General features: G+C 39.4%; 2 protein-coding genes across 2 annotated transcripts; both read right to left on the reverse strand.

The window, feature by feature from the left end:
- Positions 1-2,915: 2,915 nt before the first annotated feature.
- Positions 2,916-3,893, reverse strand: LOC105864637 (olfactory receptor 11G2-like). Its single transcript, XM_012752593.3, has one exon. The coding sequence runs from the start codon at positions 3,849-3,851 to the stop codon at positions 2,916-2,918; it is 936 nt and encodes a 311-aa protein (XP_012608047.2). The 5' UTR covers positions 3,852-3,893.
- A 14,941-nt stretch (positions 3,894-18,834) lies between these two features.
- LOC105864600 (olfactory receptor 11G2-like) lies at positions 18,835-19,870 on the reverse strand. Its single transcript, XM_012752575.2, has one exon. The coding sequence runs from the start codon at positions 19,849-19,851 to the stop codon at positions 18,835-18,837; it is 1,017 nt and encodes a 338-aa protein (XP_012608029.2). The 5' UTR covers positions 19,852-19,870.
- Positions 19,871-24,292: the final 4,422 nt, after the last annotated feature.

Below are 24,292 nucleotides of genomic sequence, written 5' to 3' on the forward strand. Positions count from 1 at the left end.
AAGTATAAATTTGTAGTCCCGGTTTTACCCATGTTTTACTGTAAGTCACCTTCCCTCTCTGCTTAAAGGGGAAGAGTTCTCAGGGATTTTTGCTGGTTGCAATGAAAAGCAAACCAGATATATATCCCAGACTTGTGTTTATAGCACCCTTTTATCCACCTGTCTCTCTGATTTATGGATTTTTGCAAACTTATGTTACAAAATCATCTTGTGAAAGTGGGGGGAGAAGTGAGACTGTATGGAATTTATTATTTTTATTTATTTATCTATCTATTTATTTATTTTGAGACAGAGTCTGGCTCTGTTGCCCAGGTTAGAGTACTGTGGCATCAGCCTAGCTCACAATAACCTCAAAGTCTTGGGCTCAAGCAAACCATCTGCTTCAGCCTCCTGAGTAGCTGGGAATACAGGCATGTGCAACCATGCCCGGCTAATTTTTTATACATATATTTCTAGTTGTCCAGATAATTTCTTTCTATTTTTAGTAGAGTTGTGGTCTCACTCTTGCTCAGGCTGGTCTAAAACTCCTGACCTTGAGCAATCCTCCCGCCTCAGCTTCCCAGAGTGCTAGGACTATAGGCATGGGCCACCATGCCCAGCCTATATGGAATTTAGATATAATAGAAAAGACTTTCTGGTGATGGTCATGGCTGAGCAGCTTGTATTAAACTTGTAGTAACTTCCATCAAAAGTAACTATAAAATCTGGACAAAATACATAAGACAACTATTTGAAGGTACTGGGGAGCAACTGACAGAGGCAAGACTTCAGGGACTACAATTCCAAGATGAAGGGAAGTACAAGGAGCTGAGTTCCACACTCATCATGTGGTTTTCCCTGAGGACATCTGACAAGTCACTGGGCAGGGGAAGTATGAGGATGTGGAGGCATGTGGGAAAGAATTGGGGAAGGGAGGAATAGAGGCTGAGCAGTGAAGGAAATTAGAAATATTTTTACCCCAAAATATGGCATTTTGACACACTGGATTGACTGAAAAAGCCTCAAGCTCTGTCTGACCTCCCCTACCCCCATCACCTGCTTTCCTAAAATCTTTGAAATTTCTTTATCTGCCTGAGATCCAGACCTACCTAGGAAACAATTGTCTTTCCTTTCTCTATCTTTTGCAGGAAGGAAGATCAAGAATACAACCAGACCTAGTCCAATACATTTAAAAAATAATTGAAGTCTCTCAGGTTAGTTTACTTTCCAAAAAGAATAATTTATAAGTCAGTCTGTTTCCCCCATCCATTCATTCTCCCAAGTATCTATTCATTCTCCCCAGTAACCATTTTTTGCCCCTCAACAGAATTACCTATATTCCTCATCTTCTCCTCCCTCCTCTAAGATGAGAGTATATAAACATCTGGACCCTATTTGGATATCGGGTAATCACTCTGAGATTCTCCCTGTGTCCACAGTAAATAAATTTGCAATCCCTATTTCTTATTAATCTGCCTTATTGTGAGTTGATATTTCAATGAACCTTTGAGGGGCAAAGGGGAAGTTTTACCATCTCCCCCACAGCAGAAAGCAGTAGTTTCACTGAACTGAGGAGATAAAGGATTGGGAGTTTGTAGCTGCCCAAACAGCTGGTGTTAGAGAAACAAATAGAGGAGGAACACAGAAGTGAGCTTCAAACTATGATGCAATCTCCCTTCGAGGCACTCTTAATTTCTAAACTGTTCATGTGCAAGATGAGACTTCAAAATATCTAGCAGAAGCTAGGAGTCTAAAGAGCTAAGCAGAAGTTTCAGGAGTAAAGGTGATACTGGACTTGAGGTTCTTGGTGCTCAAGTGAATAGAAGTTGGCATGAGGCCAGGAAGATTTAGGCAGGCCAGGCTTTTACTGGGGCTTTTTGTTCAAAGAAAAAGGGAGGCAGTGCTGGCTAAGGGGGCAACCAGACTGGTTCTCCAAAAAAATGGCTGGAAAACTTTCACAAGGTGGTAAAGAGGGAGGTAGGTGTCAGCTTTGAAGTCATCGCATGTAGAGGCAGTGTTATGCTGGCAGCTGTGTGCTTGATGGTCATGCTCTTCATGCATCACATGTATCATTAGCATTTTAAATCTGCACCCAGGATGTGTTTTTTAGCATTAGATGAGATTATAATGAAGAAAAGTCAGAGTAAGGTCAGTAGGGGGTCCTTTTTGGCTTGTGGTGGTTAGATGGAGATAAGTCTGGTTTCTTTGCAGCCAGGTTTCTTATCAGCTGGTGTCAGCATCTTGCTTCAGTGGTCCTGGAAGACACTACTCAAGAGACAGAAAATTTGGCCCTCTCTTTATATAAGTAGGGGCTTAATTCTAGTGGCTAGGAGGTCATTTGTATTTTTCTCTTTTGTGGTTAATTAGACTGCATCATTCTGCCCCATGTTGCCTCCCTTGGTCAGAAGTGAAGTCTGACTTCTGTCCCTATACTGTCTCAAAGGGGTTCAAGTAATACATAAATAGTAGGTCAGAACCTACTAAAGTGGAGGGGACTTCTAAACACTCCAGGTGTGCAACTGAGATCTCAGAAAGGCCATGTTCCTGGAGTAAGAGCCACAACCATGGTGTAAGTCCCAAATAGCATTGACCATTTTAAAAACACCTAAAAATAATCCTTGAATGAAATGAAAGGGATCTGCCTGTTCTCTGTATACTTGCTAGAAAAAAACTTAACCAGTTTTGCATTACTATATCCTTTGTCTTTACAATTTTTCAAATACAATTCCTAGCATTCAGTTAAAAACAACTGAGTCATGCTAAGCAGCAGGACATGATCAAGATCCAAACGAAGAAATAACAAAAACATGCTCATAGGTGTTTCAGGTTATGGTCAATACTAAGGTGAACAATTATCTGAATAAAACCAGATGATTTCCACCTGAAAAGAAGTTAAATACAAATTTAATTGTCCAAGGATCCTTTTGATTAATACTTTATATTCTCAGAAATTTCTCCATGGCTTTTTTCATATCTTTGTTCCTAAGACTATATATCACAGGGTTTAGGAGTGGGGTCACAACAGAATAAAACAGAGTCACAATCTTCTGCATTGTAGCTTCATGCTCAGATGCTAGGCTTGCATACATGACCAGTCCTGAGCCATAGAACAGAGACACCACAGCCAGGTGAGACCCACAGGTGGAGAAAGCCTTTCTTCTCCCAGCAGCAGAAGGAACCCTCAACACAGCTCTCAGGATCAGAGCATAGGATGCCATGATAAAGAGAAAGAGAATCATTACAGGCAGAGGACTTAAGGTGGAGAAGACAGTCTGTATCACAGGTGATTTTGTGCAAGTGAGTGCTAGAAGAGGACCTGGGTCACACAGGAAGTGGTCAATAATCCTGGATCCACAGAAGGTCATTTGGGAGAAGAAGATGATGGGGATTAAGAACCAGAGGAAACCAAGTACCCAGCAATTGATCACAAGATTGGTGCAGAGACGTCTGGTCATAATGGTGGGATAGCGTAGAGGCCGGCAGATGGCAAGGTATCGATCAAACGCCATAACCGCCAGGAAAAGGCACTCTGTAGAACCTGAGGAGAAGAAGAAGTAGAACTGGAGAAAGCACCCTGCGAAGGAGATGACCTTGTTGTCAGAGAGGAAGTTGGCCAGCATGTTGGGGACCGTGGAGGTGACGTACCAGATCTCCAGGAAGGAGAAGTTGGCGAGCAGGATGTACATGGGGGTGTGGAGTCTCTGATCCCAGCGCACAGCACAGATGATGGAACCATTGCCCATGAGGGTCAGGAGGTAGACAGCAGAGAAGAGCACAAAGAGGAGGATCTGCCCCTCCCTGGGACAAGGGAAGCCCAGGAGGAGGAAGCCAGAGATGGTGCTTAAGTTGCGGGTGGTGTTGAAGATCTTCATGTGTCTGTGAGGAGTAAAAGCATCAGCAATTACTAGGTGACAGTGCAAAGACAGTGGAGACTCAGAGTTACATATGAAGTCATCTTGGTTAAGAAAGTGCGTATATGTATCAATAGCCACTTTTTTTTCTTCCAAATTAAAATAATCTCCTGGATTGATTCTGTGCTGTCATACACTTTTCCACCATGGGCTCAAGAAAACTTTTGATTAAAATTGATAAGCTCATTATCTGATGTGCCCTTGTGGACAAATGAAAAGAAAAGAATAAAATGTAAAAAATAAAAATAATATAAAAGTGAAAAGAAAATCAATAAGCTCTTGTATATTTTCTATTAAGGGTAATGTCTGATATAATTCAAGCATGTTTACAGCACTCTCCTTGAAGAGCTTATACATATATATGTACATACACAAACATATACATATTAGAATATATATATCTTTACAAAAGTGGGATTTCTTACATTTTCCGAAGAGGCAACGCCATTGCAGCTGTTTGTGTCACATACTGAGTCAGTCTGTGTAGCCATGCAACTTGAACACATAGACCTTTTTAATTATTTTTTTATGTAACTATTGACCCTGGCCTTATTCCAAATTAAATGGTTAATTTACTAATTTATTAATATTATCCACCGATTTCATGAATAAAACAGTCAAATCAAGTGGAGGAAGTTAGCTGTGATTAGTTTCTCTTGTGTCAGAACAGCAGTCCTAGCCAATCCGGTGGACCAGGCTGAAAGAAGTATTAACTGGCCATGCTGAAACATGTCTGTGCTTGCCTGGAGAAGAGATATGAATCTGCTTAGACCACAGTTATAGATATAATTCTATTCCAATAATACAAACTATGGATATTACTGATAAAGTGAAATTCTAAATAGCAGTGGTTTTGTGTAGGGTGTTAAACTAAAACTTTGGTGCATTTCCTAATAACTGCCTGCTTGGGAACATGTCAAGACAGAGTGGCTTTTGCTACAATTGACCTGAGCCAAAGGCAAGAAGCAATTAGGGTGGCTTTTTAAGGCTGAATATCTGTATAATGCCTTTCTTATGTTCTAAATGCATTAGAATACCTTTGTTAAACGATTAGGTACCCAGGTCTTGGAATGGGTTAGAGCCCTCTCTAAATAAGCGCCTAAATCAACAACTTAAAGTAAGTCTGTGCCCCCCATACTCTGTAAAATCCTTATTTTGCTTTTTAAAATCCTTATTTTTGCTCACAGCCTGAGACGATTCTCGCAGAGATTTCTGTTGAGGACCCAGGGAGTTGAAGGGTGGCAGAATCTGGCACCTCAAAGTATATCACTTAGGCATAAGATTATTTTGAGCTGAAGGCAATTGAATAAAATAAGATATAAGAAAATATCTCTTTTCTCCCTCTATTATTTGCTTAAAAGCAGGACATAAATTTGTAAAGCCTTCCTGCCCCCTCTACCAGGAAGGACAGAGGTTAATTACCAGAGACAACTCTAAACCCTTATCAGTTATAGATATAATTCTATTCCAATAATACAAACTATGGATATTACTGATAACATGGAATTCTAAATACCAGTGGTTTTGTATGAGGTATTAAACTAAAACTTTGGTCCATTTCCTAGTAACTAACTGCTTGAGAGCATGTCAAGGCAGAGTCGCTTTTACTACAGTTGATCTTAGCCAAAGGCAAGAAGCAATGAGGGTGGGTTTTAAAAGCTAAATATCTGCATAATGCCTTTCTTTTGTTGTAAATGAGTTAGAATACCTTTGTTAAACAATCAGGCACCCAGGCCTTGGAATCAGTTAGAACCCTCTCCAAATAAGTGCAAAAATCAGCAACCTAAAGTAAGGAAGTCTGTGTCCCCCTTTCTCTGTAAAATCCTTATTTTGCTTTTTAATGTTTGGCACCGGGACCCAGGGAGTTGAAGGGTAGCAGAATCTGCCACCTCAAAATATATCACTTTGGCATAAGATTATTTTTGTGTTGAAGGCAATTGAACCAAAGAAGATACAAGAAAAGCCCTCTTTTCTCCCTCTACTATTTGCCTAAAAGCAGGACATATATCTGTAAAGGCTTCGTCCCCACTCTGTTAGGACAGACAGAAGTTAATTACCAGAGACAACTCTAAACCCTTATCATCCCGGAGATGTCACTGGAGGACTCTATTGAACAATTTTACTAACTAATCCTTGTCTTCCGTTAGTTCTCCCGTAATATTTACCTTCCCATAATTTGCCCTAGAAACTCGAAGTCCTTTTTCTTTGCCTTGTCACTTGTCTAACAATTTATTGTTCTTTACTTAGGATACTATGTAAGCCCAACTTCTAACCAGCCCTTTGAATTACTTATCTCCTAGTGCTCCCATGTGTATGTGTGATGCACATAAACTAATAAACTTCCGTTTTTCTCTTGCTAATCTGTATTTTGTCAGTCTAATAAATAGGGCCTTAGCAGGGAACCTAGAAGGGTTGAGGGAAAAAGATTTTTTCCTTCCCTGTAGTGTCTACTAATTTCTTAGTAGGAATGTATACGTTCTGTAAAGTCTATAGAACCAAGAACAAAAGGAGCAAGCTGACAGCTTTCTGAAGCATGGATGTGAGTGGTTGGAGTTTCATGTTGGAAGAGGAATGCAATTTTGCTTGATGTGGGATGGGCAGAAGGAGTACTTATAACACAATGTGCAATTTTAAAAATCACTTTTGGGATAATTTTAAACTCAGTATTACTTGGTTATCATGGCATGAAAGATGCTTGGAGTAAATATAATTTCCATGGGTTCTGCCAGACTTTTTTTTAAATGTATGTAACTGAACTATGGTTTTAATAAATTTGGGTCTTAATGGGAGCAGGGTGGGATAGTTCCGGTACCTGCACCATAAACTTCCATGTTCTATGTCTTTTTATTTTCTTCTGTGCTTTTAAAGTTATTAGTCTAGGAGCCCAGTAAGTTTCTGAGACCACATGTTTATCTTTCATAAAGGGGAGTTGCAAGAGTCTAACTTTTTTCTTTTTAATGTCACTGTGTACCAGCTTCACTTATGACCAAGGACATTAAGCTGTTAGTCATTTCTGTGGCATACCTTAGGCTTTGTAGGGTGTTTTAAAAGTTATGTTGGCATCACATGAGTCCAGTGAATAAATCTAATGACTTACTGATGAATATAAACACACAAAGGAATTCTGCTATGATGTGTGAATGTCCTTGAATGATTTTAAAAAAAGATTAAGTCTATATGACAAGTACCAATTCAGAGGAATATGTTCTCTATGATCAATTAAAACCAACTGTTACTTGTAATGATTAGGTATTTTGGGATAGGGTTTTATTTTGCTGGTGTTCCTAAAATTTCATTTTAGGAGTAAGCATCTGGTTAACAATCAAATAATTTGAACCCTTGGATTAAATGCTTAATAAACTCTTTTCTCAATTAGCAATTTTGATTAGCTTTTGAAGGCATTTAGAATAAAATAAACCCTCTAGGCTGGGTGTGGTGGCTCATGCCTGTAAACCTAGCACTCTGGAAGGCCGAGGCCGGCTGATCATTGGAGCTCAGGAGTTCCAGACCAGCCTGAGCAAGAGCGAGACTCCGTCTCTACAAAAATAGAATGAAATTATCTGGATAACTAAAACTATATATAAAAAATTAGCCGGGCTTGGTGGCGCATACCTGCATTCCCAGCTACTTGGGAGGCTGAGGCAGAAGGATCGCTTGAGCTCAGGAGTTTGAGGTTGCTGTTAGCTAGGCTGACTCCAGGGCACTTTAGCCCAGGCAACAGAGTGAGACTTTGTCTCAAATAAATAAATAAATAAATAAATAAAATAAACCCTCTAAACTGTGGTCTTTGATTTGACCCCTTTAATATCTCCAACTTTATCTAGTGATTCTATTAATCAAATTCTCTTTCTCTCTTGCACATACACATTGTAGTACAAAGGGTGCACACACACTGCACTAATACCAACACTTAAATATAAAACAGGGTTCATTGGAGAAAGCACTTGGCAAGCAGAGGGGTAACACAGTGTATATCATCCCATGAACACTCCTGGTCTCACTGAAGACTGGGCATATTTGGACCAGACAAACAGTAGCCAACATTTCAGTAGAAAAGGATCCACCTCTGTAATGCTCTTCACCAGGGGTCAGTAAACATTTTCTTAAATAGTTTAGGCTTGTGGGCCATATAGTCTGTATTGAAACTACTTAGCTCTGCTGTCATAATGCAAATGCAGCCGCAGACAACATGTAAATAAATGCATGTGACTGTGTTCCAATAAAACTTTATCATGTCCACTGAAATGTAAATTTCATATAATTTCATGTGTCATGAAATCTTATTCTTTTATTGATTTTCAAACTTATGCTGAAAATGTAAAAATGATTCTTAGCTCTCTGGCCATACAAAAATAGGCAGATTGGGCTCACTGGCTGTAGTTTGCTACCCCTGCCCTACATGTTTTTAGAGGAAGGAGAGTAAAAGCATCCATTTGACTGTAGAACAATGGCACACAAACGTACACACATAAGTGTGTACCTGCACATGCACACACAAATCTCACTCCTTCACACAATACTTCAGTAATATTTGCATTTTGGTTTCTAGAAAGAGCCAAGTACTTTCAGGACTCAGAGTCTTTGCTCTAGTACTTCAAGTTCACTCTTAATCCTTGTGCCCAGCACAATCTGACCAAGGCAGTAGCTATTTCACAAATATTTATTAAATGATTATCTGCACTGTTAAAACCAGAGAATATACATTGATGATAGATATTTATCAGTTGCTTCATTTGAACTTCAAAAACTTGTGAGATGAAATTTGAGGAAATGAAATATATAAGAAAAGTTCCAAATGACCTGAGGGTACTAGAGTGTTGGCCCAGACGTGAGAGGAATTCCATTCAAAGAATGCAGTGGGAAATTGAATGTTCTGGGTGATAGAACATGTCCCGCCACATGTAATTTCCTCTCTGACTGCTAAAGATAAATATGGTTTTGTATTTTTGTGTGTGGAAGTAAGAGAGGGAGTGCTGGATGGCAGCTGTAGCTTCAGCATGTGACAAAGTTGCTTGGTGGCTTTAGTGGAGTCTTTTAACCTCTGTAAACTTCTTTACATGAAATGGGAGTTGGAGTATACGATTTTTAATCTCTTTTCATTATAAAATGCTTACTTCTATTTCTAGTATTCCACAAGTATACATGATATTGAGACTTTATGGATCTAGAGGTGGTGTTTTAGTTATATTTATCTGTAAGTTGAAGACATTGGTTGAATAGTTTGTCACTTACACATGAAGCCAAAAGATTCAGGCCAGCACTGGCGATTTTCCAACAAAGCTTCCCTTGAAAAACAAGAAGGCTGTGAAAATGATTCTCTGTGTATTATCACCATTCTATGTGTGATCTAACTAGATTAACAGTACAGGAAGAACACATGATATTTCTAAGAAGAGCATGTTGTCACTCACCTTTTCTTACCCAGCTCCTCTGTGCAGAGAGCAGCAGTGGTGTTTACCTGGCACAAGGCTAAGCTGGAGCTGTCCAAAGTGGCCGGCAGATGTCCCTGAGCTGGCTGCAGAAGTGAGAGTGAATATGGGGACAGTGGTGTCAAAGCTGTGCTTATGTATGCAGGATGCTTGGACTCACTTAGTCAACTTTCCAAACAAGAAAACAGTACCTTCACCCTCATTATATTTTGGAAAGATCAGGATAGCCCTAGTTTAGGTTAGCTAGATCCTGTACTGTGATATATGAAAGAATAGCATTTCTCTGATAATTAATTATTTTCCCAAGGATAGTTCAAAAAGGCACAATGGTGTAGAAGCATTATTGGCCTAATCACAATAGCACATCCTTGTTCATTTGGTCTGGACCAGACTGTCACACTCGTTTAATTTCTTTAAAGCTCTTGAAAATAAGAACAATTTTTCCTTTTATCAGAAGTGTTAGGCAGCTATGGATTTGAGGTAAGAATACTAGATTTGAATTATAACTCATAATTTACCTTTTGGAAACATTGTTCATTACATTATCTCCTTTCATGAACAAAGGGGGAATCCAAACTTGAAGTTTCTCTGACAGTGTCCGGTTTTCCTGGAGAGGAGGTGGTATTGTCTACAGTATCAAGGAGCAAAGCAACAGAAATAGAGTGACAATTTTTATGTTTACAGGAGGATGGAGGGATTATAAGCAGAGCCTTCAGGGTGTGACCTCTGCTCCTCTGCTCAGTTAGAATCAATTTACTCGCTCTAGAAGGAGAACAGTGTTAGGAGACTGCCTTGCGCTAGTTCGTCCTTTCCTCTGGGGCCTGTCTTCTCTAGAGACCCATGGTGACTCCTGCCTTTGTTTTCCAGTAGAGTAGAAAATATTATCTTTTCCAGCCCTAAACTTCTCAGGGATGGCATGAGATATAATCAGTCTCTAAGCCCATTCATAGTGTCTACCAGCTGTCCAAGGGAAGTCTACCATAGCAGCACAGGGTGTGGTGGCTGCAATGCAGGAAGCTGTTCACTGGGCCACTCCTGAGTGGTGTCAGTTACGGGATTTGGGACAAGGCCTCCTCTGATTTTTAACACATTGATGTTTCTGCCATTAACTCAGGAGATGTAACTGTTTTCTTTATACTAACAATATTAAATTAGTCTTAGCTACCAAAAATCACACAACCACAGATCATTTTGTTTTTGCTGGGTTTATAGTTTTACAACTTTGTGTCAAACCCTGACACATTCAGATATGATAATGACCGGACAAAAATATATCCTAACAATTTTGAAGACATTTTTCCTTTTTTTCAAAATTATTTTTTTTCAGCATATTTGGGGGTACTGAACATTTTTCTTTTTGTTTTACCAATAATTTTTTTTAAATGAGCTTATTTACCAAAGGTTACTAAATTCACATGAACTTGAAAGGCATTTGGAGTTATTTAATTTATCAGAACTCATTTTATTTATAAGCCAATATGGTATCATGTAGACATAACATATGACACATGTATACACACAAAAGATATCTAAACACTTACTCATGTACACAAAGTTTCAATAGCTTTTATCTCAGAACTCCAGTCATGAAATCCCCTGCAGTTCCACATAAATATGCACACATTATGTTTCTGTCCTATCTTTCCCTTTCAAACAGCAGGCATCCCCCAGTCTTGGCCAGGTTGCCTCCATGGGTGGAAATGTCTTCCAATTTCCTAGACATTAGGACAGAGATGGCTTCTAATGTCCCAGGGCTTAGGACAGAGGTGTCCTTTAACCTTTCATACCTTAAAACCTGCCACAAGAGAAAGTACCCATGGAGTTTCTTTCAACTTCCCAGACTTTAGGCTTCACTGATAATACCATCAGTAGCAAATTTAAAGTAGGAAAAAAGAAAATAGAGACAAAGAGCTTAACAGGCTCCACTTTTGCATGCCACACAGCAATACAGAAAAACACTCAATGTAAAAGCAAATTGAAGAAGTTTCAAACAAATGAACTGCAGTTCAACTAATAAGCTCTAGGAGTGCCAAAGCAAAACATTTAGTACAGGTCCCATTTTCAGAAATGGTTGGGGGCTTACCAAACCCCAAACACACAGGAATTCATTTGAAATTCCCCAAATTGAGAGGGCTGTCCCCACTGTGCAGTATCTTCAAATAGCACTTACCCATCCAGATGCAACTGTCAAAATGCAGAGGTACTTTCTTCTGAGGCAATCAGGAGGCATTGATGAATGCATTGGCATTGGAGGCCCAGCTGACAGGAGAGTCCAAAGACACCCTCTGGTACATATGGCCAGGTAGATGCTGAGGGAGGCTTTTGGTCTCTTCCCACTCCACAGCCATGAGCAACATCTTCCCAGTCAGGGAACCAAAATTGTTATTGAAACAGCAAGGGGATTTTGGCCTTGGAACACTTGGTCACCACACAAAGATCCAATTATTGGGACAATGAGGATTGCCAAGAAAGAAAAGGTGGAGATCATGGGCTTTTAGGGAGGGGCCATGTTCCTTGGGGCAGGTCAAGGGGGATGGTGAGCCTTGGCATCAGGAAGTCTGTCCTGGGACCTTCTGAATATCAACTCCTTTGTCTTTCTGAAAATCTATCATTTCTGGGAAACAATTCAAAAAATCAAGTAGTTATTGAATAGTAAGGGAGAAGATTATAAAAAAAACATATAAGAGTCATTGAAATAATTTGTTCATGGAACCAGTTTTGGTAACAGGAAGAAAATAAATAGAAAGAATGCAGGGGACCTAACAAAGGGTGTCAAGGAAGGTCTCCCGGAGAAGAGACTACTTTGGCTGGAAACTAACGAGTGAGCTCCATGTAAGATTTCCAAACAAAGAGAACATCTATTGCAAAGAGAGTGGTTAGAGAAAGACTTGGCTTATTCTAGGCTGAAAGAAGGCTCATGTAACTGAAGAAGTAGCAAGAGGTAAAGGCAGACCATGAAAGAGGGACAGTGAAGAGAAGAACTTGGCAGAAGTAGGCCTGGACCACCAAAAACAATGACAGCAACAACAAAAGTAAATAAATGGAAACTCATCAAATTAAAAAGGTTCTGCAGAGCCCAAGAAACCATCACTAGAATGCATAGACAACCTACAGAATTCAAGAAAATATTTGCATGCTATACATCTGATAAAGGGCTAATAACCAGAATCTATATAGACCCAGGAAATTCAGTGAGAAAAATATCAAACAACCTCATTAAAAAGTGGGCAAAGGACATGAACAGAAGCTTTTCAAAAGAAGATAGACCAGTGTCTAAGAAACATATGAAAAAATGCTCAACATCTCTAATCATCAGGGAAATGCAAATCAAAACCACAATGAGATATCACTTAATGCCAGTGAGAATGACTTCTATCAAAAAGTCCCCAAACAACAAATGTTGGTGTGGTTGTGGAGAGATAGAAACACTCTTACACTGCTGGTAGGGCTGCAAATTAGTACAACCTCTATGGAAAGTAATATGGAGATACCTCAAAGAACTAAAAGTAGAACTGCCATTGGAAAAAAAGTAAGTCTATAATAAAGATATCTGCACTTGAATGTTTATAGCAGCACAATTTACCACTGCAAAGATGTGAAAACAACCTAAGTGCCCACCAATGCATGAGTGGATTAATAAAATAGGTTGGTATATGTATACCATGAAGTACTACTCAACCACAAAAAACATTGGTGAACTAATACTTTTATTACCCTGATGGTGCTGGACCATTCTTCTAAGTGAAGTATCATAAGAATGGAAAACAATCCCCATATATACTTACTGTGAAATTTGTACTAATTGATTAACATTTATGTGCACATATGGTAATAACATTCACTGGGTGTTGGGCAGGAGGGAGTGGGGAGGAGGGGATGGGTAAATGCACAACTAATTGGTGCACTAGCACTGTCTAGGGATGGGCATGCTTGCAGCTCTGACTTGGGCAGTGCAAAGGCAATATATGTAACCTCGACAATTGTGCCCCCATAATATTTTGAAATTGAAAAAAAAAAAAAAGAGGTAGGCAGGGGCCCGGTAATTCAGGGGCCCATATGCTGAAAAATGGAGTTTGAATTTTATTCTAGGTTGGAGAATCCATTGAGTATTTTTATGCAAAGAAATGATGTGATCTGATTTACATCATTACAAGATTGGCATGCCTGCTGTATAGAGAATGGGTAGTAGAAATGCAAAGGCAGGAAGCAGAGAGATAATTCAGGAGGCCTTTGTAGTAATCCAGAGTAATAATAATGGTATATTAAACCCTGAGGATGGCAGGGGAGAGAGCGAGAAGCAGATGCATCAAAGCACATTTTGGAAATAGAATCAATAGAAGTTGCAGCTGACTTTTGTATGAAGGATAAGAGAAAGGGAGGGGATGTGACATTAAAACAGAAGGAAAAAAAGAAAGCCGCCTTCAAATTTTAACCTACTGTCCATGCTTCTAGTAATAAGATGGTCAAATAGATCACTGCTTATATATTGGGATTTGAGGAAAGCCGGAAAATAATCCAGGCCAAAAATACACAACTCCTGTTATTGAATAAAATCCAGGTTCCTTGAATTAATAAAAATCAGAGGCAGGGTGCGGTGGGTCACGCCTGTTATCCTAGCTCTCTGGGAGGCTGAGGCAGGCAGATTGCTTGAGGTCAGGAGTTTGAAACCAGCCTGAGCAAGAGCGAGACCCCATCTCCAGTATAAATAGAAAGAAATTAATTTGCCAACTAATATATATAGAAAAAATGAGCCGGGCATGGTGGTGCATGCCTGTAGTCCCAGCTATGCAGGAGGCTGAGGCAGGAGGATCGCTTGAGCCCAGGAGTTTGAGGTTGCTGTGAGCTAGGCTGACGCCACAGCATTCACTCTGGCCTGGGCAACAAAACAAGACTCTTGTCTCAAAAAAAATAAAATAAAATAAAAATGAAAATGAAAATAAAAGCAGATGTCATCTTTCTGAGTTAATGTTATAAACTCAGAGACTTCATAAAATATTTGTTTTGGCCTGGCATGGTGGTGCATGCCTGTAATCCTAACACTCTGGGAGGCTGAGGCGGGTGGATTACTTGAGCTCAGGAGTTGGAACCCAGCCTGAACAAGAATGAGACCCACCCAGTCTGTATTTTCTTAAAAAAAAACAAAAACAAAAATAGTTGCAGTTTTATAATAGTATATTTGTACAAGCCTTAAGGCAAAGAGGACATTTCTCATGCTTTCTCTGAAGTACCAGTCTGAGTGATAAGATGCTAAGAGGCTTTTGTAACCAGCGCTACGAACACATTTCAATGATCTCTATGTTTTTTATAATCCTCTCACTTAACTACTTGACATTTTGAGTTATTTCCCAGAATTGGTGGATTTTCTGGAATACAAAGGAGCCGAGATTCTGAAAGTCCCTGGGCAGATTTCCTGCTGCCAAGACTCAACACCCCCCACAACCTGCTGGCTTTAAAAAGCCCATGATCTCTGTTAGTCAGGGAGATGGATTTGAGGCAGCTTCTCCCATTCTCCCTCCTGACAAGACTACCAGATGTTTTCTGTTTTAAAAAAATTCCTTTCTTTCCTGGCAAACTTCATTGTCTCAATAATTGGATCTTTGTGTGATGAGCAACAGGACCAAGGCAGAAACACCCCTGAGATTTCGGCAACCCTCTGAAGACCTTGCATCAACACTCATGTTAATAAACAGCCTCCTAAGGAATCCTAGAATACTGGGGGAAGGGATATTCTAGATATAATTATCAGAAAGTGTCCTAGAAAATTGTTCTTTGTTTAAAAATACCTGTATTATTATTTATTTTTTTTCAATAAATAACAAAGACACATGGTACAGAATTTGCAAGCAGAAAAGGAGTTATAAAGAAAATGTCTCCTTTACTTTCTTCTTCCAAAGACACCAAATTCTACTTGCCCCAAGCAACCGCTGTTATAAGATTCTTGGAGCTCTTTCAGGAGATATCATAGGCATTGACATGGAAGGTAGCTACAATACACTGCTAATCACTTTTCTATATTCACTTATTATTTCTGGGAGATATTACATATCATTACATATGGAATTGCTTCATATTTTATAAATTGAAGGCATAGGATTCCATTGTATGACTGACCAAATCTTATTTAGGTAGTCTTTTATTAATGGGAACTGAGGTTAGTCTCAATCTTTTGCTATTACAACAATCCTGCAGTGAACATTCTGTACTTTCATTATTTCCTACACGTGTGACAATATCTATAGGCTAAACTAAACACCTTGAAAGTTTAATTGACAGATTAAAGTGTGTGCCTTCTGAACTTTGACAGAGGTTGCCTCGTCATCCTATGGAGTTTGTAAACGTGTGCTCCTACCAGCTAAGTGTGAGAGAGCCCATTTCCTCATCTTCAGCTATATAATGTATTACCAAACTTCTTGATCTTTTTCAATCTGATAGCTTAAAAGTGAGATACCATTATAAGCTTATTCTACCTTTATCTTTTTATGAATGAGTTAGTGCTCTTTGTACATGTTCAAGAGTCTTTTCTGGATGGTATTTGTTTATATCCGTTTGCTAATTTTCTTATTGGGATGTTGTTCTCCTACCATGTTATGGAGCTTTATGTATATTAAGGAAATAAACTTATTGTGATGATTGGCAAATAAGTGACAAGCCCTAAAGATAGAAATTCAGGGTTAGTTAGTAAAGAAAAAGAAACTTGGTCTAGTTAAAAGGGTGGTGGATGAAACATTTTTTTTTAATCATTAAAGTTATTATCCTCGGCAAATTGCTCCCTGATTCCCAGTCCTCATTTTCTTCTCCTGAAAAGTAGGTATTTGGATTAGTGAAGACACTTTGATCATAGATCTTTCACTCAAGGCCCATGAGAGAGTTCAAGGAAAACTAGCCCAAGTTTCTAATACCAGTTCTGAGTAGATATTTTTACTGACCTACAATTCCTGGTTACCTTCCATTTAAAAAAAAAAAAGGTATAAATTTGTGGTTTTCATTTTGCCTCTTGTTTCAGTGACATTCTCTCTTTGCTTGAGGGGAACAGTCCTCAGGGATTCTTTGCTAGTTACAATGAGAGCAAAGCAGGTGTATATCCCAGACTTGTGTTTACATTGCCTCTATATCCACCTGTCTCCCTGATTTGTGGATTTTTACACACTTATGTTACAAGATCATCTTCTGAAAGTATGGGGAGAGCTGAGAATGTATGGAATTTAGGTATAATAGAAAAGACTTTCTGGCTATGGTCATGACTGAACAGCTTGTATTAAACTTGTAGTAACTTCCATCAAAAGTAACTATAAAATCTGGACAAAATACATAAGACAACTATTTGAAGGTTCTAGGGAGCAACTGACAGAGGTAAGACTTCAGGGGCTACAATTCCAAGAAGAAGGGAAGTACAAGGAGCTGAGTTCCATGCTCATCATGTGTTTTTCCCTGAGGACATCTGACAAGTCACTGGGCAGGGGAAGTATGAGGATGTGGAGGCATGTGGGAAAGAATTGGGGAAGGGAGGGATAGAGGCTGAGCAGTGAAGAAAATTAGAAATATTTTCACCCCAAAATATGGCATTTTGAAACACTGGATTGACTGAAAAAGTCTCAAGGTCTATCAGACCTCCCCTACCCCCATCACCTGATCTCCCCAAATCTTTGAAGTTTCTTTATCTGCCTGAGATCCAGATCTAATAGGAAAAAAATTGTCTCTCCTTCCTTTATCTTTTGCAGGAGGGAAGATCAAGAATACAACCAGACTTGGTCCAATGCATTTAAAAAATAATTCCTGTCTCTCAGGTTAATCTAGCTTCCAAAAAGAATAATTTACAAGTCAACCTGTTTCCCCCATCTATTCATTTTCCAAAGTATCTATTTATCCTCCCCAGTAATCATTTATTGGCCCTCAACAGAATTGCCTATATTCCTGATCACCCCTTCCCCCTCTAAAATGAGAGTATATAAACTTCGGACCCCATTTGGATATTGGGTGATCACTCTGAGATTCTCCCTGTGTCCACACTAAATAAATTTGCAATCCCTACTTCATATTAATCTGACTTATTGTGAGTTGATATTTCAATGAAACTTCCAGTGGCAAAGGGGAAGTTTTATCTTCTCTGTTACAGCAGAAAGTAGTAGTTTCACTGAACTGAGGAAATAAAGAATTTGGAGTTTGTAGCTGCCAAAGCAGCTGGTGTTTGAGAAACAGATAGATGAGGAACAAAGAAGTGAGGTTCAAACTATGACACAATCTCCCTTCAAGACGTTTTGAATTTCTAAACTGTTCATATGCAAGATGAGACTTCAAAATAACTAGCAGAAGCTAGGAGTCTAAAGAGCTAAGGAGAAGTTTCAGGAGTAAAGGTGATACTGGACTTGAGGTTCTTGGTGCTCAAGTGAATAGAAATTGGTATGAGACCAGGTAGATTTAGGCAGGCCAGGCTTTTACTGGGGCTTTTTGTTCAACGAAAAAGGGAGGCAGTGCTGGTTAAGGGGTAACCAGACTGGTTCTCCAAACAAAAGGATGGGGAACTTTCACAAGTCGGTAAAGAGGGAGGTAGGTGTCAGCTTTGAAGTCATCACATGTAGAAGCAGTGTTATGCTGGCAGCTGAGTACTTGATGGTCATGCTCTTCATGCATCACATGTATCATTAGCATTTTAAATCTCCAGCCCAAGATGTGTTTTTTAGCATTAAAATGAGATTATAATGAAGAAAAGGCAGAGTAAGGTCAGTATGGCTGTCTTTTCTGGCTTGTGGTGGTTAGATACAGATAAGTCTGGTTTCTTTGCAGCCAGGTTTCTTATCAGCTGGTGTCAGCATCTTGCTTCAGTGGTCCTGGAAGACACTACTCAAGAGACAAAAAATTTACCCCCTCCTTATATAAGTAGGTGCTGTATTCCAGTGGCTAGGAGGTCATTTGTTTTTTTCTCTTTTACAATTGATTAGGCTGGATCATTCTGTCCCATGTTGCCTCCCTTGGTCAGAAGTGAGGTCCGACTTCTATACTGTCTATGCTATCCTGTCTCAAAGGGGTTCAATTAGTACATAAACAGGAGGTCAGGACCTACTAAAGTGGAGGTGCCTCTGACATTCCATGTGTGCAACTGAGATCTGAGAAAGGCCAAGTTCCTGGAGAACAGCCACATCCTATGAGTAAGTCCCAAACTAGCATTGACCATTTTTAAAAAAAAACCTAAAAATATTCCTTAAAAGGAATGAAAGTGATCTGCCTCTGTTCTGTCTACTTGGTAGAAGAAAACGTAACAATTTTTTGAGTTGCTATATCCATTGTCTTTACAATTTTTAAAGTACAATGCTCAGCAGTCAATTAAAAACAGTTGAGTCATGCTAGGCAGCAGGACGTGATCAAGATCCAAAAGAAGAAATAACAAAAATATGGTCATAGGTGTTTCAGGTTTTGGTCAATACTAAGGTGAACAATTATTTGAATAAAACCAGGTGTCTTCAACCTGAAAATAAGTTAAATTCAAGTTCAATTGCCCAAAAGCCCTTTCCATTAACACCTTATATTCCCAGAAATTTCTGCATGGCTTTTTTCATATCTTTGTTCCTAAGACTATATATCACAGGGTTTAGGAGTGGGGTCACAACAGAATAAAACAGAGTCACAATCTTCTGCATTCCAGCTTCATGCTCAGATGTTGGGCTCCCATACATGACCAGTACTGAGCCATAGAATAGAGACACCACAGCCAGGTGAGACCCACAGGTGGAGAAAGCCTTTCTTCTCCCAGCAGCTGAAGGAACCCTCAACACAGCTCTCAGGACCAGAGCATAGGACCCCATAATGAAGAGAAAGGGAATAATGAGAGGCAGAGGACTTAAGGTGGAGAAGACAAGCTCTATCACAGGTGATTTTGTGCAAGTGAGTGCTAGAAGAGGACCTGGGTCACACAGGAAGTGGTCAATAATCCTGGATCCACAGAAGGTCATTTGGGAGATGATGATGATGGGGATTAAGAACCAGAGGAAACCAAGTACCCAGCAATTGATCACAAGATTGGTGCAGAGACGTCTGGTCATAATGGTGGGATAGTGTAGAGGCCGGCAGATGGCAAGGTATCGATCAAACGCCATAACCGCCAGGAAAAAACATTCCGTAGAACCCAGGGAGAAGAAGAAGTAGAACTGGAGAAAGCACCCTGCGAAGGAGATGACCTTGTTGTCAGAGAGGAAGTTGGCCAGCATGTTGGGGACCGTGGAGGTGACGTACCAGATCTCCAGGAAGGAGAAGTTGGCGAGCAGGATGTACATGGGGGTGTGGAGTCTCTGATCCCAGCGCACAGCACAGATGATGGAACCATTGCCCATGAGGGTCAGGAGGTAGACAGCAGAGAAGAGCACAAAGAGGAGGATCTGCCCCTCCCTGGGACAAGGGAAGCCCAGGAGGAGGAAGCCAGACATGGTGCTGGAGTTGCTGGGGGTGTTGAAGATCTTCATGTGTCTGTGAGGAGTAAAAGCACCAGCAATTATGAATAAAGGTGCAAAGACCGTGGGACTCAGAGTTATGTTTAAAGTCATCTTGAGAAAGAAAATGCATATATATATCGATGGCCACTTTTTTTCTTGAAAACTAAAAAAATCGCTTGGGTTGATTGTCTGCTCTCATTAATTTTTCAATAGGGGCTGGACGTGGTGGCTCATGCCTGTAGTCCTAGCACTCTGGGAAGCTGAGGCGGGTGGATTGCTCAAGGTCAGGAGTTCAAAACCAGGCTGAGCAAGAGCGAGACCCCGTCTCTACTATAAATAAAAAGAAATTAATTGGACAACTAAGAACATATATATAAAAAATTAGCCGGGCATGGTGGCACATGCCTGTAGTCCCAGCTACTCGAGAGCCTGCGGCAGGAGGATTGCTTGAGCCCAGGAGTTTGAGGTTGCTGTGAGCTATGCTGACGCCATGGCACTCTAGCCCAGGCAACAAAGTGAGACTCTGTCTCAAAAAGATAAACAAATAAAAAAAATAAAAAAAAAAATAAAAAATTTTTTTTCAACAGGGGCTCAAGAAAACTTTTGGTTAAAATCGATAAGCTCTTATATATATTCTATTAAGTGTAGAGTCTAATACAATCTTCATGTTTACAGCACTCTCCTTCAATCGCCTATACATATGTGTGTGTGTGTGTATGTGTGTATACACACACGGATATATGTATCTTTACAAAAGTGGGATTTCTTCCATTTTCAGAACAGGTAACGCCATTGCAGCTGTTTGTGTCAGAGAGTGAGTCAGACTGTGATCACACAACGTGAATCCATAAAACTTTTTGAATTACTTCTTTCATGTAATTTTTGACCCTGGCCTTATTCCAAGTTAAATGGTTTACTTATTAATTTATTAATATTATCCACCGATTTCATGAATAAAACAGTCAAATCAAATGGAGGAAGTTAGCTGTGATTAGTTTCTCTTGTGTCAGAACAGCAGTCCTAGCCATCTCCGGTGGAGCAGGCTGAAGGAATTATTAACTGGCCATGCTTAAACATGTCTGTGCTTGCCTGGAGAAGAGATATGAATCTGGTTAGACCACAGTTATAGATATAATTCCATTCCAATGATACAAACTATGGGTATTACTGATAACACGAAATTTTAAATAGCAGTTGTTTTGTATGAGGTATTAAACTAAAACTTGGTCCATTTCCTAGTAACTAACTGCTTGGGAACATGTGGAGACAGAGTGGCTTTTACTACAATTGATCTTAGCCAAAGGCAAGAAGCAATTTGGATGGCTTTTTAAGGCTGAGTATCTGCATGATGCCTTTCTTATGTTCTAAATACATTAGAATACCTTTGTTAAACAATCAGGTACCCAGGCCTTGGATTGGGTTAGAGCCCTCTCTAATTAACTGTATAAATCAGCAACCTAAAGTAAGTCTGTGCCCCTTCTCCTCTGTGAAATCCTTATTTTGCTTTTTAAAGTTTGGAACAGGGACCCAGGGAGTTGAAGGGTGGCAGAGGGTGCCACCTCAAAGTATACCACTTTGGCAAAGATTATTTTGAGCTGAAGGCAATTGAGAAAAAGAAGATACAACAAAAGCTCTCTTTCTCCCTCTATTTCTTTCCTAAAAGCAGGACATATATTTGTAAAGCCTTCCTGCCCCCTCTACCAGGAAGGACAGAGGTTAATCACCAGAGACAACTCTAAACCCTTATCAGCCTGGAGATGTCACTGGAGGACTCTACTGAACAATCTTACTAACTAATCCTTATCTTCCGTTAGTTCTCCCGTAATATTTACTCTCTTATAATTTGCCCTAGAAACATGAAGTTCTTTTTATTTGCCTTATCACTTCTCTAAAAATTTATTGTTCTTTACTTAGGATACTATGTAAGCCCAACTTCTAACCAGCCCTTTGAATTACTTATCTCTGAGTGCTCCCATGTGTATGTGTGATGCACATGCTAATAAACTCCCATTTTTCTCTTGCTAATCTGTATTTTGCCAGCCTAATTTATAGGACCCCGGTGCAATAACTTAAAAGGGAAAAAGATTTTTTCCTTCCCTATAGAGTCTAATTTCTTAGTAGGAACATATATGTTCTGTAAAACCTATAGAACCAGAAGCAAAAGGAGGCAGCAGCAAGCTGACATCCTTCTGAAGCATGGATGTGAGTGGTTGGAGTTTCATGTTGGAAGAGAAATGCAATCCTTCTTGGTGTGTGATGGACAGAAGGAGAAATTATAACACAAAATGTAATTTTAAAGAACACTTTCTGTTTTAAGCTCCGGGTTGCCTGATTCTCATGGCATGAAAGATGCTTGGGGTAAATGTAATTTCCACAGGTTCTGCCAGACTGTATTTTAATCTATATAACTGAAATATGGTTCTAATAGACTTGGCTCTGGGTGGGAGCTAGGTGTGATAGTTCTGGTACCTGCACCATAAACTTCCATGTTCATGTCTTTTTATTTTCTTCTCTGCTTTTAAAGTTATTGGTCTAGTAGCCCAGTAAATTTCTGAGATGTTTATGTTTCATAAAGGGGAGTTGCAAGCTAGCAACAGAAGAGTTTAACTTTTTTCTTTTTAAAGTTACTCTACACCAACTTCACTCATCACCAAGGCCATTAAGCAATTAGTCATTTCTGCAGCATACCTTAGGCTTTGTAGGGTGGTTTAAAAGTTATGTTGGCATCACATCAGTCCAGTGAACAAATCCAATGACTTACTGATGAATATAAACACAAAAGAAGAATTCTGCTATGATGTGTGAACATCCTTGATGGATTTTAAAGAACATTAAGTCTATATGACAAGTACCATTTCAGAGGTATATCTTTGCTATAGTCAATTAAAATCATGGTTACTCAAAATGCTTAGTTATTTTGGGATAGGTTTTTTTTTTGCTGTTGGTGTTCCTAAAATTTCATTTTAGGAGTAAGCATCTGCTTAACAATCAAATAATTTCACACCTTTGATTACATGCTTAATCAACTTTTTTTTTCTGGCTGGAACTTATTTCAGTGTAGTATCTCCTCCTTTTCCACTACCTTCACATCTAATTCATGCATAATATCTGTTAGTTTTGTCTCCAAAATAATTTTCACTTATCCCCATCTGTACTGCCAACATCCTAGTTCAAGCCACCATCTTTTTTTTCTCTTGTGGACCATGTGATGCTGTCCTAACCATCTCTAGTTTCTACTCTTGCTCCTCTATGACTTGTTTTACTTGCCACAGCCAGAGTGACTCTTTAGAAAAGGAAATGAGATCTGTCTCTTTCCTTGCACACAGATTTCAGTTAGCTTCTCAATGCCCTTAGAATAAAACAAACCCTCTAAGCTGTGGACTTTGATTTGACCCCTTTAATATCTCCAAATTTCATCTCATGATTCTATTAATCAAATTCTCCTTATCTCTTGCACACACACATTGTTGTACAAAGGGGGCACACACACGGTCCACTAATACAAACACTGAAATATAAAACAGGGTTCTTTGGAGAAACACTTGGCAAGCAGAGGGGTAACAGAGTGTATGTACATCATCCCGCGAGCTCTCCTCATCCCACTGAGGAGTGAGCATATTTGGTCCACACACACATTAGCCAAGATTTCAGTAGAAAAAGATCCACCTCTGTAGTGCTCTTCACCAGGGGTCAGTAAGCTGTTTGTTAATTAGTTTAGGCTTGTGGGCCATATAGTCTCTGTTGAAACTACTTAGCTCTGCTGTCATACTGCAAATGCAGCCACAGCCAATATATAAATGAATGCATCTGTCTGTGTTCCAATAAAACTTTATCATGTCCACAGGAATGTGAATTTCATATGATTTTCATGTGTCATAAAATCTCATTCTTTTGTTCATTTTTAAACTTACGTTGAAAATGTAAAAATAATTCTCAGCTCTCTGACCATATAAAAATAGGCAGATTTGCTTGCCTGGCCGTAGTTTGCTACCCCTGCCCTGCATGGTTTTAGGGAATGGAAAGTAAGAGCATCCATTTGACTGTGGAACAATGGTGCACAAACACACATACATGTGTACCTGAAGACGCACACAAACCTCGCAGCTTCTCACAATACTTTGGTAATATAACATTATCCTTTGGGTTTCTAGAAAAAGCCAAGTACTTTCAGGACTCAGAGTCTTTGCTCCTGTCCTCTAAATTCACTCTTTATCCCTGTGCCCAGCACAGTCCGAGAAAGACACTAGTTATTTCACAAATATTTGTTAAAGAAGTGATTATCTGCACTGTTAAAAAGAGAAATATTCATCGATATTCGTCGATAAAAATATTCATCGATGATAGATATTTATCAATTGCTTCACTTGAGTTTGAAAAACCTTGTGATATAAAATTTGAGGAAATAAAATATGGAAGAAAAGCTTCAAATGACCTGAGGGTACTAGAAGTGTTGGCCCGGACGTGAGAGGAATTCCACTCAAAGCATGAATGGGAAATGGAATGCTCTGGGTGACAGAATATGCCCCACCACATGTAATTTCCTCTCTGACTG

This window comes from Microcebus murinus, chromosome 6, assembly GCF_040939455.1.
Source record: "Microcebus murinus isolate Inina chromosome 6, M.murinus_Inina_mat1.0, whole genome shotgun sequence".
NCBI lineage: Eukaryota > Metazoa > Chordata > Mammalia > Primates > Cheirogaleidae > Microcebus > Microcebus murinus.

What these genes read in the sequence shown, in the direction of transcription:
- LOC105864637 (XM_012752593.3), bottom strand. Translation starts at nt 3,851, where the DNA reads ATGAAGATCTTCAACACCACCCGCAACTTAAGCACCATCTCTGGCTTC.
- LOC105864600 (XM_012752575.2), bottom strand. Translation starts at nt 19,851, where the DNA reads ATGACTTTAAACATAACTCTGAGTCCCACGGTCTTTGCACCTTTATTC.